Here is a 17,201-nt window from a genome sequence, read left to right on the forward strand (position 1 = left end):
GGGTTCCTAAGATTTACATCAAATAGGGTGACCCCTGCAGGGACCGATGTCTGGGGGAGTGCCTTTGGCCCTGGCCCCCACCTGGGCACACAGACATGGGCACTCCTCCAGGATCCCTTTAACGGGATACCCCAGCGTTTGGAGGGGCAGATAGAGACTACAACCTCCCCTCCATCCAAAACAAAGGATTGGCCCAATGCCCAACCAGTTGTGACGATTGCTATGAGGTAGGCAAAGCCACCAGGTCAGTGCCAATTAGCCCGATGGGCAAATTCCTACCCAGCCCCCTTAAAGAACGGTGACCACCATAGCCACAGCAAAGTCATTGACTATAAGCTTAAATGGAGGGTGGATGGGCGGGGGGGGGGGGAGCCCGGCGAAGGAGCAAACAGGTCCCAGGTGTGGGCAAGGGGTGGATCCGAGGGAAGCCTACCTGCTCCATTGGCTCAGCCCCCTGGCATAGCCCAAGTCCCCGGCCTACATCCCCCATTAGCCAAAGCTGGGTGCAGGCCAGGATCCAGTTAATATTATTGTTCATATTACCATGCCATTAACAAAAATGATACTTTACTGAATAACATAACCATGCTGTCTTCATGGGCATATCTTTTTCCAAAATTTACTCAGAACAAACTTGCAATGAGGGCAAATAAATCTTGGACAATTTTTGAAAAATACCCATTTGGGACATATAATTTGCTCTAATATCAAACAATAGTGCCTACCCGCTAGGCAATGGAAGGAGCAAGATAAACAGTATTTTGAGGAATAATAATGACCAGTAGGAAAGCATTTATTCTGAGTTGTTTTATTATTTATAAAAAGTATTTCTATAGAGCCATACCATAAAATACCAGGGCAGTGATCCTGATTAATTGCTTGTCCAACAACTTAAACAATTTACAATAAACAGTTCATTTATATTTACTTTCTACATCATGACTAGTCTGGCTTTCCTAGAGCAGCACCCATTTCCTCTTTAACACATAAGCTTTCCAGTCTCGCTTTCACCTTTTCAAATTATATTGTACAAGGGTCATTGAACCAAGTGAGGTCTAGACCAGAGCTTTCAGCAGTCAACGAACAAGAGCACACCCTTTCCCCTACGGTACATGGCATGTTGGAACCTAGACTGCTATCACCTGAACTGCTGAATTGCATGAACTGCCCTGACTCATCAGCAAAGTGTTCCTTCCTTCACATATTTTGAGTGACCTCTGCACCAAGGTGGCTTTTCAACCAATCAAAAGCATTCATTCATTATTGTAAAGGAAGGAGAGATTTTGGGCTTCAAGGAACACTCTATAAATTCTTAATGCTATCATGTGCAATAGGAAGCAGCAGTTTCCAGGACAATGCAACAGACCCTAAAGAAGAAGAGGAAGAGGCATGGAATGTTGTTTCTCCAGTGAGTGGGGGGAACAAGATCCTTGCCTGACTCAAAAGGTTTCTAAAGTCGAGCAAGTGTGGAATAATGCTCTCTCAGTGAGAGAGAGGGGGCAGTTTCTACACTGGGGTCTGAATTCAAGGGGAATAAAAGTTGTGAAAGGAATGAAAAGGGGAAACTTAGGAGGATGGCTCTGTACAGTGGTAGGGGAAGTAGGGAGACAATGGGGAAGGTGGAACCATGACAAGTTAAATGGTTGGTATCGTGCATCAGTTAATGAATTGGGGAGACAGCAGGAGAGGGATGAGTGGCTGACAGGCCGAGACAGGGTGGGAGTGGGATGAGATTTATGAAAATGTAATTTTCTGATTGCTTAGGATGGTCTGATACTGGATTGAATTATGGTATTGGCTGTGCTGTCTGGGAGATACCGGGACCAGGGGAGGGGGGATTGATTTAGATGTTATTGCTTAAATGTTATTGGGATATAAGAAGTAATGTTTGATTCTATGAATGTTTTTGGGAATAAATTTCAGGCTAAGGGACGAAATAGAAAATATATAGTTGGGAAATTAATTATTGGTTAGCATTATTTGATGATTAAAGGTTAAGGATAATTGTTGATATAGATTAAGAACAATTGAAGGGAATGGAAATATATAAATGTTGGGAAATGATTTAAAATATAATATGAAAATTGCCTAAGTTGGATTTAGAAATGGACCCCGTGTGATGGGAGTCGAGGAAGTCAACAATGTTAAGTGAATAGAAAAACTATTATTATTGAATGTTTTTGTTTTTTGTTTTTCATTTTTCTCGGGTGTGCTATTTCTGTTTTGTTTTGTTTTTTTGATATTTTTGTTTTTATGTATTTTGTAGTTTTTGTATTCTTTGAAAATCAATAAACATCATTTGGAAAAAAAGGAAGCAGCAGTTTATGCATGCAATAAAAGCTACTATATGGGGCACATTTACATATATAGGGGAGGGGGTTAGTGTTTTTGTTTTTGTTTTTATTATGTACTTTATCACATGTTTATTATGTTTATATTATGTATTTTTCTTTTGTATTTTTATACTGTGAACTTCCCTGAGATCTACAGATGAAGGGCAGCATACAGATGTAATAAATAAAATGAATGAATATTCACAGTAAAGCCAGTAGTAGTTCAACACTGTTAAAACTGCCACTGCAATGAGTTGCCGTCATATGTTAATCTTCAACACTGATGCTTTCTATCTGCAGAAAAAACCAAGAGAAGTATCTAAACAGTTTTGATCAACAAACATTTAAATTCCTTCTTTGTTAGGTCTACCGGCTTGGAGGCATTTCGAAGCTTATTGAGCTTCTCCGCAGCCCAGATGAGAATGTGCAACAGGCTGCAGCTGGGGCCCTCCGAAACTTAGTTTTCAGAAATCCAACCAACAAGCTAGAAACCCGCCGTCAGAATGGAATCCGAGAATGTGTGAACCTCCTGAGAAGGACAGGGAACACAGAGATACAAAAGCAGCTGACAGGTATCGTGACTCTTTAATAACAACGTTGGAGCAACTGGAACAGTAAATCACTAATACAAATTCGTGCATAAATATTGGGTTGTGTCCAACAAAGGTGTCCCATTAGCGCAAGGATTTATACCTGCGCAATGGAACTTCCTCCCTCTCTTCACTCTGTGTGCTCCCTGTGCTCCCCGTCAAACCCTGAACAGATTGGGGAGAGAAGAGGAAGTCTTGTTGTGCAGGTGGAAGTCCTCAATATAAGAAACCTAAAATTGACTAAACTTAAATATATTTGTATACAGTGGTACCTTGGTTTACAAACTTAATCCGTTCCAGAAGTCTGTTCTTAAACCAAATCCGTTCTTAAACTGAGGCGCACTTTCCCTAATGAGGCCTCCCGCCGCCGGTGCCCTTCCACCATTCGGATTCTGTTCGTAGACCGAGGTAAAGTTCGCAAACTGGAACACTACTTCCGGTTTTGTGGAGTTCGTAAACCAAATAGTTCATAAACAGGACTGTTCATAAACTGAGGTACCACTGTATTGCAAAACCTCACTATTGGTGCTTTTTCATTTAATGCAGCAAGTGGAAGAGAAGTTGGAGTTTAGTAAAGAAACACTACCAGTTAGTTAAAAGGAAAGGAAATCTTCTAGATTGATATTTTGGTTCCCTGGTTTTTTTCTTCCCTATCACAGTAACACACCAGAACGAAAATAAAGCTATGTGGGATCAGAGAATTCAGACCCAGTAGACATAAATTCCCAGTATCATTCATAAGCAGGCAGTGAGGCAGGTAGAATTTATTTTAACATGACTGTAGCTTAAATGCCTTCCATGAACATTTGGAGACTCACTTTCAGAATACCTACAGTATCAGTTTTACAGTTTCCTCTTGAATGCCTATTTAGGGAAGTTTTTAATGTTTGAAGTTTTATTCTGTTTTTAATGTTCTGCTGTGAGCCGCCCAGAGTGGCTGGGGAAACCCAGCCAGATGGGTGGTATAAATAATAATAAGAATTATTATTATTATTATTATTATTATTATTATTATTATTATTATTATTATATATTATGACTCCAAATGAGAATGACAGGAAGCTATAGCAATCCATCTCATGTATTTGCTTTCCAGGATTGCTCTGGAACTTATCGTCCACAGATGAACTGAAAGAAGATTTAATACACGAAGCTCTTCCTGTTCTGACTGATCGTGTTATTATTCCTTTTTCTGGCTGGTCTGATGGTGTTAGTACTAGATCAAGAGAAATTATAGACCCAGAGGTATTCTTCAATGCCACTGGCTGTCTGAGGTAGGTCAACAGACATATTAGTATTTTGAACATATTGAAAAAACTGATGTGCATTCTGCTTAGCCGGGAAATATTCTCAAAAAGGCCCTTTTGCATTTATGTTATGTACTGTAACTTAGAATGTTGTTATACTGTCTTTTATCAATGATTTCAAGTCAGTATACAAAAATTAAAGCAACAAAACAAATAATGCATGGAAGTGTAATTAAGAGTCAAAGAGTTTAAACATTTTAAGAAACAAATAATTGCCATATTAGTCAACAATAAACTCTCAGAAATTGTCTACATTTGGGACAACCCCAAAAGTTGCTAGAATGTTGCAAGCATTTCACATTCCAGCAGTGGGATTTAAAGTTTAAAAATGTAAGATAAAAAAATTTTTTAAAAGCTTGGGTGAATTGAAAGGTTTTTGCTTCTCACTTAAATTTCAATATATACTAGGCATACCATGATGGGTAGAGCAATCCATTGTAGGGATCCATGTCTGGAAAAGACGTGGAATTGTAAGCCGAAATTCCAATGAAAGTGGTATTTCAAGAAGGTCATTGATTTGCTGTTTTTGGTTTCCTAGTCCAGTAACAAAATAGAATGAAAATAGAGCTAGAATGAAAATAGAGATTTCAGGCCCAGTAGATGCAGATTTCCAGTATAATTGATAAACATGTAAGGTGTGGTAGTTTGAGCACAAAGCTATTTAGGGTTTTAAAGGTTAAGTGGCAGCCTTTAAATTAAATTTTAAAAAAATCCTTCCAGTAGCACCTTAGAGACCAACTAAGTTTGTCATTGGTATTAGTTTTTGTGTGCATGCACACTTCTTCAGATACACTGGTAGACCAATATGGCTACCTACCTGTAACTAGCCTTTAAATTGACAGACAGTGAAGTTCCTTTAAGTTTGCAGTAAGCACTGTCCGATTCTGCACAAAATGAAGCTTCTCAACCATTCTCATTGCAGTCATCTAGATGTATTTTTGTTGTCTGCATAAAGACTGGAGTTGCAGGTGCTAGGTGTGTGCTGGCACCCTGACCAAAAGTTCTTCACCTGCATGTTTAAAAACACACAAACCTTCTGCTTGCTCCTCATTGAATTTTAATGACTGCCTCTGGCAATGACTTTCCTTTGAATTGCCCTCCATATTGGTTTTCTTCATCAGATTCCCTAGTCCTCTACAACCACCCCTTTTAAACTGTAGGAAGCCTATTAGTTGGCATGCAATAGTTTTTTTCATGCTTAGAAAAAGCTATCAAACTCCCTGGCATGAACGTATTAGTCCTGACTTGCAGTTTCTCTTACTGATCTCCAGCAATGCTCGGCTGCCAGCATATGAGAATCACTGAATAAGCCAATGGAACAGCTACACAATTAGAAGTTCACCCTTAGGGAACTGAGCAGCAGCAGTTCACGCCGCAAGCACACACATGAACTAAAAGTACCATTGTTTGCTGAAATGAAAAATATGAACTGCATCAGCGACTGCAGCTTCCGTGGTCCAGGGGTCTAACAAGCTGATATAAGCAGCTTGTAAACTCACTGTACAATAGTAGATTATTTCCATTCTTGCTTAGGTAGATAATGGAGAGAGGGCTCCCTTATAAAATGACTCAGTGCAAAATGGAAGCATTCCAAGCTCCATATCTTCAAACCTTTGGGAGTCTGAAGGGGAAACAGTAAACTTAAAACTAGTTAGGGCTTGTTTGTGTATCAGAAATGGTCTCTGTTAAAAAAAATCTCAGCATCTTGATACAGTATTGTGAAGTAAACCTCATGTGAGAAAAACCAGTGTCTTGAAGACGTTAGCTATAACCATCCAAACAGCACTATTTCCTTTGATCAAACAAAATATTTGCATTTGCCCTCAAACATTTTGAAAGATTGTTTCGTCTTAATAGTTGTGTTATGAAACTTGGCAAGCATCAGACTTAATGGTAGTGTAGCTGAGCAAAAGGAGATTAATTTGAGCTATCAAAAGGGCAAAGTTCTTAGACTCCCTTGCAACCCCTAGAAAACCAACCAGAATTGTTAAATTAAGTACAGTGGTACCTTGGTTCTCAAACTTAAACCGTTCCCGAAGTCCGTTCCAAAACCAAAGTATTCCAAAACCAAGGTGCGGTTTCCCATAGAAAGTAATGCAAAACGGATTAATCCGTTCCAGACTTTTAAAAACAACCCCTAAAACAGAAAATATAACATGAATTTTACTATATAATGAGACCATTGATCCATAAAATGAAAGCAATAATCAATGTACTGTGCTATAAAATAAGTAAGACAGTATTGTAGATTATAAAAATTTAAAATTAATTTTTTTCTTACCTGCACTGATGATGGTCATTGTTTGGATGGGGGGGCTTTTATCCATTTCCTTAGTCATACAATCAATCAATCAACCAGTAGCTGAACTGGGTTCCACACAGTCACAAAAACAAATTAACCAAAAAAGCCTCAAAAAATAGCAAAAACAAAAGCACCAAACTTAATCCATTCCAGAAGTCTGTTTGACTTTCAAAATGTTTGAAAACCAAGGTGCAGCTTCTGATTGGTGCAGGTGCCCCAGAAACAATTGCCAACAGCCGCATCAGATGTTCGGCTTCCGAAAAACGTTTGAAAACCAGAACACTTACTTCTGGGTTTTTGGCGTTTGACAACCAAGGCGTTTGAGTACCAATGGGTTTGAGAACCAATGTACCACTGTACTTGGGTTAATGAACTTTCAGATATTATATTCACCCCCTTAAAAGCATTATTTTTGAATAGTTATTTAAATGATTAGAATCAGCTAATATTAAAGCACCCTGTTTCTCTCAGCATATGCAGCTTTTGGGACAAGCTAGACCCAATGCTGGGACCCAGGTGGCGCTGTGGTTAAACCACTGAGCCTAGGGCTTGCTGATCAGAAGGTCGGCGGTTCGAATCCCTGTGACGGGGTGAGCTCCCGTTGCTTGGTCCCAGCTCCTGCCAACCTAGCAGTTCGAAAGCACGTCAAAATGCAAGTAGATAAATAGGAACCGCTACAGCGGGAAGGTAAATGGCGTTTCCATGTGCTGCTCTGGTTTGCCAGAAACGGCTTTGTCATGCTGGCCACATGACCTGGAAGCTATACGCCGGCTCCCTCGGCCAATAATGCGAGATGAGCGCGCAACCCCAGAGTCGGTCACGACTGGACCTAATGTTCAGGGGTCCCTTTACCTTTACCTTAGACCCAGTGCTAAATGCATTATTAGAAACCCTGACTATGTAGACACTCCCTTTTACTTTGCACCCAGTGTGCTCCCACCACTGGTTTTGGAAGCAGTGTACATACCACATTAGCCATAATCCATATCTATCCTGTATCTATCCTGCCATTCTTTATGAAATACAGCATTTTGATGTGTGTGTGTCCCCCCCCCCCAAAAAAAAATCTTTAATCCAAATTGAGCAAAAGAAAGACTGAGATGTCTTTTAAGCCAGTAATATGTACATAGCCGATATCGGGTTTAAAAAGAAAAAGAAAAGTTAATAGTAGATATTGCAGATGATTTTCATTGAAGACTACAGCATGTGGGGAGGGTTTAACCATTTATTCCCCAGGTGTGATCCCAGGAAAAATTGCCCATTCGGCTATTAGCTTTAGAAAGAAAGCTGCCCTGAAAGCTAATAGTTGTGCTTAGGAGCAGATCTATTTTGTGGAATAGGTCTGCGATATATTCCACGGGGTCTCTGTATAGGAGAATTTCACCCTCATTGGATCAAAGAGGACTAGAGAGAGAGAGATTGGTGAACGCAGGACAAGAGTAACTGAGGTGCTTGACTGCTCTGATTACTTCTCCCTTTGATTTATAAAATGTGTCTTCCCTGTAGGAACCTGAGTTCTGCAGATGTTGGACGTCAAACCATGAGGAACCACTCTGGACTGATTGACTCTGTAATGGCTTATTCTCAGAACTGTGTGGCTGCTAACCGGCCAGATGACAAGGTACAAGTCAGACGTAGAGTAATGTTTGTTCATCAGCTAAGTCTTGTTAACATTGCCAGAATTGTAAACCCAGAATTATTTTTACAGCAATGTCTTTTTTTTTATTAAAAAAGAATCCTGCCCTGTGTAAAATATTTATGCACTGATAACTGAGAGAAGTGACTGGTTATTTCATTTTCTTTGTTTTAGTCTGTAGAAAACTGCATCTGTATCCTGCACAATCTGTCCTATCGCCTTGACGCCGAGGTGCCTAATAAATACACGCAGCTCAACCACATGGCCAGGAACAGTCACACAGACAAAACCCTGACTGGCTGCTTCAACAACAGAGGTGGAAAGCTGGAGGTGAGATTTGGTGCACAGAGGTACATCATTGCCTTGTGTTAAAGGCAACATTGGATGACGATCACTTCAATTTCTTGCCCGCCTTTCACCATAAAGTCCCAGGGTTGTTGTTTAGTTGTTTAGTCATGTCCGACTCTTCGTGACCCCATGGACCAGAGCACGCCAGGCACTCCTGTCTTCCACTGCATGGTCAAACTCATGTTCGTAGCTTCGAGGCCCAGGGTGGATTTCAGCAATTCAAAAATGCAATATTCAAAAACAGTTTAATGTTAGTTTTGTATAATAAATAACTAAAATGTGGTTCTTTGCAAAACATGGGTTTAAAAAATGTGGTTCTTTTTTAAAACTTCAACTTCTTAGATTTTTAAATTCTTCTTCTTTACCCTTAGTATGATGACTATAATATACCTCTTCCTGAAGAGGACTATAAACCCAGAGGGTCCAGCTGGCTGTACCATTCAGATGCCATCCGCACATATCTGTCTCTGATGGACCAGAGCAAGAAAGATGCTACCCTGGAGGCTTGTGCTGGAGCCCTGCAAAATCTGACTGCAAGCAGAGGACTGGTAAATGCATTATTTTGCCCTCCACATCTGGTTGTTGTTGTTTAGTTGTTCAGTCATGTCCGACTCTTTGTGACTCCATGGACCAGAGCACGCCAGGCACTCCTGTCTTCCACTGTCTCCTGCAGCTGGTTAGATATCTGGAAAAGCACTTTGTTAGCTGATGATAGTAGACACTCTGTGTATGATGTATGCTGGCTACTAACCCAAAACTCTAGAAATAAGAAATGCCTTACTTTTTCCCCCCCTAGATGTCAAATGCAATGAGCCAGTTGATTGGTCTAAAGGAGAAAGGTTTGCCCCGTATAGCACGCCTTCTGCAGTCCAATAATGCTGAAGTAGTTCGCTCTGGAACATCCTTACTGAGCAATATGTCTCGACACCCTATTCTGCACAAAACAATGGGTAGGCACCATTTTGTATTCCACCTATTTTCCTTTCTTTACATTCACAGACTTTTCTTCATAAATGTCATTTTTTCCAAAAGTCCCACTATGCTGAATTCGATCAGAGTGTTTAAATCTCTTCTATCACAATAAAGCGTTCATCGGTGAGAAGATGGTTCTATATTTTTCTGTTCTCATCCAGTTTTGTGCTTTCATGTTTGTTCAAGACCAGCAGGTCTATCTAATGATGTAAAAAGCAGCTGAGAATAAGCAAAGAATTATTTTCCCTCCGGATGATGCTATCTCTTTCATGTAAAATGCTGTTGGTTGGGGTTTGGGGGGGCAGGTGTGTTAGGTTAGGTTTGTTACCCACAGTCACAGCTACATGAACTTCATCACTACCTGAAGCTGATATGGTGTGGCTCTTCCCACCTGATAATTTTGCTTTTTAGCAAAAGTGGGATCTGTTGCTACAACTCCCAAGGGTGACTAATATTCCCCTTATGTCCGATTGTAGACCTTATTGATTAATGCTTATTTAGTCTCAGTAGCCCTTTTGAGTTTTAGACAACTCAGTAGCTTTTTTGAGTTGTATTTAATGGTCATCTGTTTCTGCCCTTCAGCTAATCAGGTGCTCCCAGATGTGACTCGTCTCCTGGCCCTCCAGGCTCCAGGTTCCAGCAACTATGGAGACATTATGGCATCTGCTTGCTACACACTGAGGAACCTAATCATGTCCAACCCACAAATGGCCAAGCCCTACCTGACAGGCAGCTTGATAAATAATGTTGTAGGCCTATGCCGTAATGGGTGAGTAATGGTGACGAAAAGTGGGCATATGAGAGATTTAAACCATGATTTGAGTATATCCCGTTCTTTGCATATCATATATATGTGCAGCTTAGAACTTTTTCCATTTCTAATTTATTTTATTGCAGAACACTGACACCACCCCATAAGCATTTTAAAACCTGTGGTTAGTGTGAGTCTTATATACTGAGTTTGTTTTCCTAAACCACTGATGGGAGACCTGTGGTCCTCTTGTTGTTATTTGATCCCAGTTTCCATCAGGCCCAGCCAGCATGGCCAATAGTCAGAGATGATGGGCTTTCTAAAGCTCCTCAGCACTGCCCTAATATACCTGGAGACTCATTAATACCACGGAATGGGCTTGGTGGTGGCTGCTGTCTACTGAATGGCATTTTAAACTTTGGCTATTGTCGCTTATTTTGGAAACTACATTCTGAAGATTTGCATGTAACACTAAACCAAGATTTAGCACTGCATGGATGATCCAGAGGGAGGAGTACAGAAAGAAGAAATGCCATAGTATACCGGCATCAGCACATCAAACATGTCTTTCCCATATTGGTGGTCTCTACAACCTCAGCGGATGCTGTAACTCTTCATTGGTTTGAATTCATCCCCAAAGGCCCACTAAATCACTTAAACACCTAAATACATATATATGCATACATCACACACACACACACACAATCTCTCTCTCTCTCTCTCTCTCTCTCTCTCTCTCTCTCTCTTTTATATACCTATATAAAATCTGCTTTTATAACAATAATTACAATAAAAACTGGTCAATTCCCAAAGGCCTGTTGGAACAAGAAAGTCTTTACCTGCCAGCAGAAGGACAGCAAGGAAGTTGTTGTCGTCCATCCTTTTCCTTAAAACTCATTTGCCTTCTTTCTTTTCCGTAGATCTTATCCAAAAGCAGCTGAAGCTGCTCGGATGCTGTTGTCTGACCTATGGTCAAACAGGGAGCTCCAACCTATACTAAAACAGGTAAGAGAATAATGTGGTCTTTTTCACTGTTTCTCATAAAACAGCATGATGGCACTTGGACAGCCCCACTCACATAATAAAAGGTGTTGCTAGCCCTGTGGTGAATGTCTCCGAAGATCATAGAAACAGTGTTTTTTAAAAAGTTGTGATGGTAAACTGTTTTGGAAAGCAGAGCTGTCATTTTTGTATATAGAATTGTTTTAAAGGCAGCTCTTATGGATGTCATGTTTTGAAACCTAGGAATTACCTTTTCAGATCTTCAATATAAATAATATATACTGCGATGTATCTTTTTTTAAAAAAAAATGCAATGCATTTTCCAGTGTTTTTAGTTTTGCTCCTCTGGTCTGCTGATGGAGGGCAATTAAAAAGAAAAGAACAGAAAGATACACATTGACTAATTGTGGACACAGAAGCAGAAAATTCAGAAGCTTTGCAAAATGTTTTTTGCATTTATATATGACTTATTAAGTGAAGTTGCTAGAAGTCTTCAGTTGAAACCACTCTTGTGCCTTAGGGAGTTTTACATGTGCAACATACTGTATATAGTTTGTGAGTGCATCCAGACATTTGCCTGAATTTGACTCCTCCCATGCTTATATCAAAGCATCTGACTCCTCATAACGGTTCTTCGTCTGATTTATCCTTATGTGATCTACAACCTTCCATTCTGCAGCAAGGATATGATAGAAATATGATGGGATCCTTAACAGGAAGCACTCTCAGGACCCTTTCTTCGAGGTTCTAAGAAGATACCTTTCCTGCATGTGTGGCTTACAGGTAAACAACTGAGTCAGACTTTCAAAGCTGGAAAAAAAACCTTAGTCACATCTAGATTAGTCTCAATAAGTGAGGCTGGTCAGTCATATCACTGCTGGGAGGTAGAGGGAGAGATGTGAGTTGATGGCCAGGTCGGCGTGGTGCAAATAAACTGGTAGAAGCACTGGGTTGGCTCTGCTGGTTTGTTTGCACCATGCCAACTTCACCATAGTCCCCCACACAGCAGGTAAGCAGCAGCAATACAACCAACTGGATGGCAGGTGAACACTTGCAGGCCACCACAACATCCACTGCTGGTTATAGGACTCAAGGGAAACCTCTTATCTCCCCCCCCCCCCAAAAAAAGGTTGTACTTCCACAGGGTTATTACTGGGTTAAGTTGCTGCCTTAAGAACTGGGCTGAAGAGGGAGAAGTGAATGAATATTTAGGGAGCATATAGCACCCTCCCATTCTGAGCGCACTGTGATCTGTGTGCAGCTATGAACTCGTGGCTCAACAGAGGAGCAGCAGGAGGAAGACTCGGTTGAGTCGTGTGCTATCAGGGGTGCCAACTCGAATAAAATATTGTGGGGCCCCAGAGATAAGCCCCGCCCTGCATAATTGATCACATGACACAGTGCACACACACCATTTGAATGGGAGTGCCCATCAACTTTGTGGAGGCCCGGCCCCCTCAAATTCTTTATGGTGGGGGCTGAAGCCCCTAGGAGTTGGCTCCTATGTGTGCTATGCATCTCCTTCCACAGGTACAACTGTGCCTTAAAGGCGCACAGGGGCATTTCTCAATATGTTCATGGGGGACACTTGGAAATGACTAATTCTGCAGTGTTTTTCTTTTTCTTTCAGAGTTTGTGACTCTTTTCTGCCTAGTTCCCTCTGCAGTCAAGAAACTGTTAGGACATTAACATACACACGGAGAGAATGTTGCCAGATTTCAAGTCACTTGTAAAACTAGGTACAAAAGTTGTATTGCCTGGCATATCTTAAAGTGTTCTAATGGCCGTTTAAAATATTTCTTTCATTTTTTTTCTGGGGATAGGCTGGGGGGTTGGAGGTTAATGTTACTTGATGTCAATTGTTAGTATTTTTAAAAAACAAATGGGGGCTTACAATTTTCAGAGGTACAATGAATAAGTTAGACACCTACCTCTCAACTAATGTTGTATTAGGAAACTTTCAAGGAGGTAGCACCTATGTATGTATATATTTAGTGGGCATACGTATATAGTGCGAGACAATTCCAGTGTCACCAAAGGCATTTGGCTGCTATTCAGTTGTCTAACAGTCCAATTCAATGTTTGTTTACTTGGAAAACTGAGTTCACTGGGGATTCCTCCCATGTAAATGTGCTCACGATTGGCAGCCTAAAGGGTTGGGATTCAGCCCCATTGAACATAGTGTGGCTTCCTTCTTAATAACCATGCCCGGGATAGTGCTTTAAGTTCTTTTTATTCCTCTTTTTCAACAAATTTTGTAAAATTACTAATACTTTATGTGTTCATTTCTTTGTCAGTGGTCATTCTATATAGATAATTAGTATAGAGCTCCTGTTTTAGATTGCTGAAATTATTTCTCCCTAAACTTTACTGACATCACAGTTTCTTCTGCATTCATCTTTGGAGGGGGGGGGGTGAGGGCGCCGGTTCTGCTTTCGTATTCCATTTTATGGCTAAGCATTTTTCTCCCTATCGGTCACTTAGTTTCCAAATCCCAAGAAGCAAATTCATGTCAGATAAATTTCTCCTGAATTGATTCTTGATAGTTTTTGAAAACTTTATTTTTATACTATATATAAGTAATGGATTGTGTGGAAGACACCCCCCCCAAGGTCTTACTAAGGATATAATCTACCACAAGCTTCTATGTGACTTTTCAAAAATACTTGCTTTACCAAAGTCGGATTCTTGCTATTTCATAAATCCAGCAGCTGGACACGTCTGCCGATATATACTCAGAAAAAAAAAGAAAAATAGACATGATCTACTCTTTGAGAATTCCTGTTATGTTCACTTAGTTGCACAACCAATTTCCTCTCACCCAATGGCACTTTCCTCTCCTCTCCTCAGCCCTGTGGGCACCCAAGCCCCCTTCACAGGGTCTTCCAACCTCTGAAGTAGATTTTGAAAATGTGGGGGGAGGACATAGAATTGGATTGGGGGTGAAGAGAAAAGGAAAGAGAAACACTCCATTGTGAGAGCAGAAGTCTTCTGAGTTCACTTTGAATGTACCCGGAGCCTTTTCCCGAGACTCATGAGTAGGGACCAAAATGAAATTACAGTGTTTAACAAGTAGCTATGAAATTGAACTGTTTCTTATATGACCATTTTAGAAGCATGGGAGGAAAGGGGGGGGGGGTTTCATTATTTTTTTAAAGAAGAAATGTATTCAAGCAGTTTCTGCTGGATCTAAAATGGATTTGCCCTATGCCTTTCGACTACCATTTCAGTCTTCACACCTCAGAGGCATCCTGTCATAGGTTTTTGTACATTTTTCAGTGGTGTGTCGTAATACTCCTGGGGCAGTTATGGCATTTTGTAGAGGAGCTTTAGCTTGGGCAAATGGTGTGTCGTCGTTATTCAGTGATAAAAGTACATTTGTGAAAGCAAGTTGCTGTGTCATTCCAAATAAATGACAAAGATAAGTTAATTCAAAGAAGTTGAGGGCAGGAAAGTTTCCTGTCCCCTCCTTCTCCCTGCAGATATTTGCAGTCTCCAGGTGGGGGTGGGGAACTCTCCAGAGGGTGGGGGGGACTCTCCTGCACAATGTAGAATGATGTGCAGGGGGGAAGGAGCCATCAGGCAGCTGAAAGAGCACAGACCTAGGGAAGAAGTGGAGCCTTGGAAAGGAAGATTGGAACAAGGAGTGGTACAGAATAATGGAGAGGAGTCGAGAGGCGTGGAGCTGCGAGGAGAGGGAGGAATCTAAGAGGAGAAAGAGACTAGGAAAGAGAATGGGCAGACAGGAAGGCTGCACAGGGCCAGGAACTGTAGAAATGAACAGTGTTGCAATTTGCCTTTGAATGAACCAATCAAATGTATCGGCAGTAGGTTTCTGGATTACATGGGTGTTATCTCATCTTCACCAGTTTGATTGGTTCCAAGTTTTCAGAGGACTCTCAGAAAAAAGGAACTCCCTCCTAACTTACTGGGACATGATGCTGATGTTTAATTTCCCACAATGGCGATGTTGCATCACTCCATGGTATTGTGGGAAATGTAAAAGTGGTGCCCAGTGTTGATTTAGAGTCCTGGCTTCTGGGGGGGGGGGTAAATGAGGGGGCAGGCACAGGCCACATGTCATCCGTAGGCCCTACCAGAACCAGGTCCCAAGAGTTGCTGTGTGGTGATGCCAGACCTGGTCATGAACTACATTTTTAACATTTGATATTTCATAACGAAAACCTACTAATAGTCTTAATAGTGTTCATATATGTAAGCATAAAGTGTGTGTCTACACATACACTAGATTTGTTAGCAGACTGATTATCATTGAGTTAATAGAAGGCTTTGGCACAACTAGTCAGTTATCAGATAACCAAGAACTACCTGTCATCTGCACTTGCCCTCCATAAACCAGTTTTGTCAATATTCGGCATGTAGTAAGAGAATCCTTACCACTGGTTATGCTGTTTAGCAAGGCAAATTGATCTTGAGATCTACGTGAGCATTAATGTCAAAGGCTCTGCAATGGCTCGTGATCCCTGATCAACCCTCTTCTCCGAACTTATTTTCCAGAGAGAAATGACTCTAATGTATATATCATTTGCTAGCATGGAATGGATGGATAGAATTTTATTTGTGAGGATGAGCTGAACATTTCTTTTGGCCCTGCCACATGAGAAGCAAGATGCAACAGGCTGATGTTTGCATAGGACATGAGTCATGTAAATAAATGCTAGAGCCTGTTATGACCTCAAGAAAGCAAAAAGTGCTTTCCTTATTAGGGCTTGCTTTGTTTTATGCATTCTAAAATGCTAGTCAAAGGATGTCTTGGATCTCCAATGCATCATTTCAGAAGGCTCATGGGCACAACTAGAAGAAATGAACTTTTGCAAGCTTACTCCTCTGTTGTATTAATTTACTACCTTTTATTACCACCCATATCACTAACCCAGCTATACAAAGTATTCTGTAATATATATGTACAAGAATCCCATGTCAACTTTGTTTTTTCCTGTACTGTATGTGTATTTGCTTCATTGGAACATCTGAAATCAATAAAGAGTTGGGAGATCTTTTAACTTTTCACCTTGGCTATTGTGAGCTTACTTTGCTTCTGTCTGCCACCAAATATATTGATAAATAAAGCAACTTACTTGAATAATTCAGTTTTCTTCATTCTGCAGTTAGTGGAACACTGTCCTTTCTTCTAAAGATCTCAAAACATATTTCCTATTATGTGTCATCAGCTTTGTGCTGCTTTAATGAAAGACAGAAGCAGGAGGAAGTAGGTGAGGACATGCCTCAGTCTCATTACAGATCATAGCACTGTGTTTCTAGGAGCTGCTATCTATCCTGCTTCTCCACACATATGGTAAATACATCCTCACAAGCCAGTGGTGTATTTCAGCAACATGAACTTCTTAAGGAGGATGGTTATTCTTGGACTCCCAGTCTTGTGAATAAGCTAAAAAAAAAGGACTATTTCCTTCCCACACACAAAAAACCAGAGTCCTTTCTCCTGGGGATAACCCAGACCGAAATCCCCAGGTGTCAGAAAAGGTTGTTTATATATACGGCAAGTATGACCCGTGTTTTGTTAGCTCAAAAATGGAAAGTAAGCGAGGTCTCAGCTAAAGAAGACTGGCAACTTTAGTTGACAGAATATGCACAACTTGCCCATTTAACATATAGAATAAGAGAGCAAGAAGAACATACTTTTAAAGAAGATTGGAAAAAGTTTATTGAGTATATGGGAAAAACTGCGTACGGCTGAAAACGCTGCCGGCATTAAGATAAATTCAACAGAGTAAATAATTTTTGACGGATGTAACAGTGGAGAACCCATTGGAATACTTATTGTAAAATATGCAGGGAGATAAGATATGCAAAATGAACCATGGAAAGAGAAGAAGTCACTGGATATTTTAAAGTATGTAAAATGTTTATTTGAAATTATATAACAGAAAATTTCATAAAAATTACATATAAAAACAAAAACATGGAAGAACAGTTCT

The 17,201-nt window shown here is 40.5% G+C and overlaps 1 protein-coding gene across 1 annotated transcript in view; it reads left to right on the plus strand.

Moving 5' to 3' along the window:
- PKP1 (plakophilin 1) overlaps positions 1 to 16,272 on the plus strand; it is a 47,465-nt gene extending 31,193 nt beyond the window's left edge. The window contains exons 5-14 of the mRNA XM_035122175.2: positions 2,698 to 2,905; positions 4,020 to 4,197; positions 8,039 to 8,153; positions 8,343 to 8,498; positions 8,888 to 9,064; positions 9,313 to 9,466; positions 10,071 to 10,257; positions 11,160 to 11,244; positions 11,921 to 12,024; positions 12,872 to 16,272. Coding sequence (XP_034978066.1) covers positions 2,698 to 2,905; positions 4,020 to 4,197; positions 8,039 to 8,153; positions 8,343 to 8,498; positions 8,888 to 9,064; positions 9,313 to 9,466; positions 10,071 to 10,257; positions 11,160 to 11,244; positions 11,921 to 11,992 — 1,332 coding nt within the window. The 3' untranslated portion in view covers positions 11,993 to 12,024; positions 12,872 to 16,272. The remainder of the gene's footprint in view (positions 1 to 2,697; positions 2,906 to 4,019; positions 4,198 to 8,038; positions 8,154 to 8,342; positions 8,499 to 8,887; positions 9,065 to 9,312; positions 9,467 to 10,070; positions 10,258 to 11,159; positions 11,245 to 11,920; positions 12,025 to 12,871) is intronic.
- Positions 16,273 to 17,201: the final 929 nt, after the last annotated feature.

Source organism: Zootoca vivipara, chromosome 7 (assembly GCF_963506605.1).
Source record: "Zootoca vivipara chromosome 7, rZooViv1.1, whole genome shotgun sequence".
Classification (NCBI taxonomy): domain Eukaryota; kingdom Metazoa; phylum Chordata; class Lepidosauria; order Squamata; family Lacertidae; genus Zootoca; species Zootoca vivipara.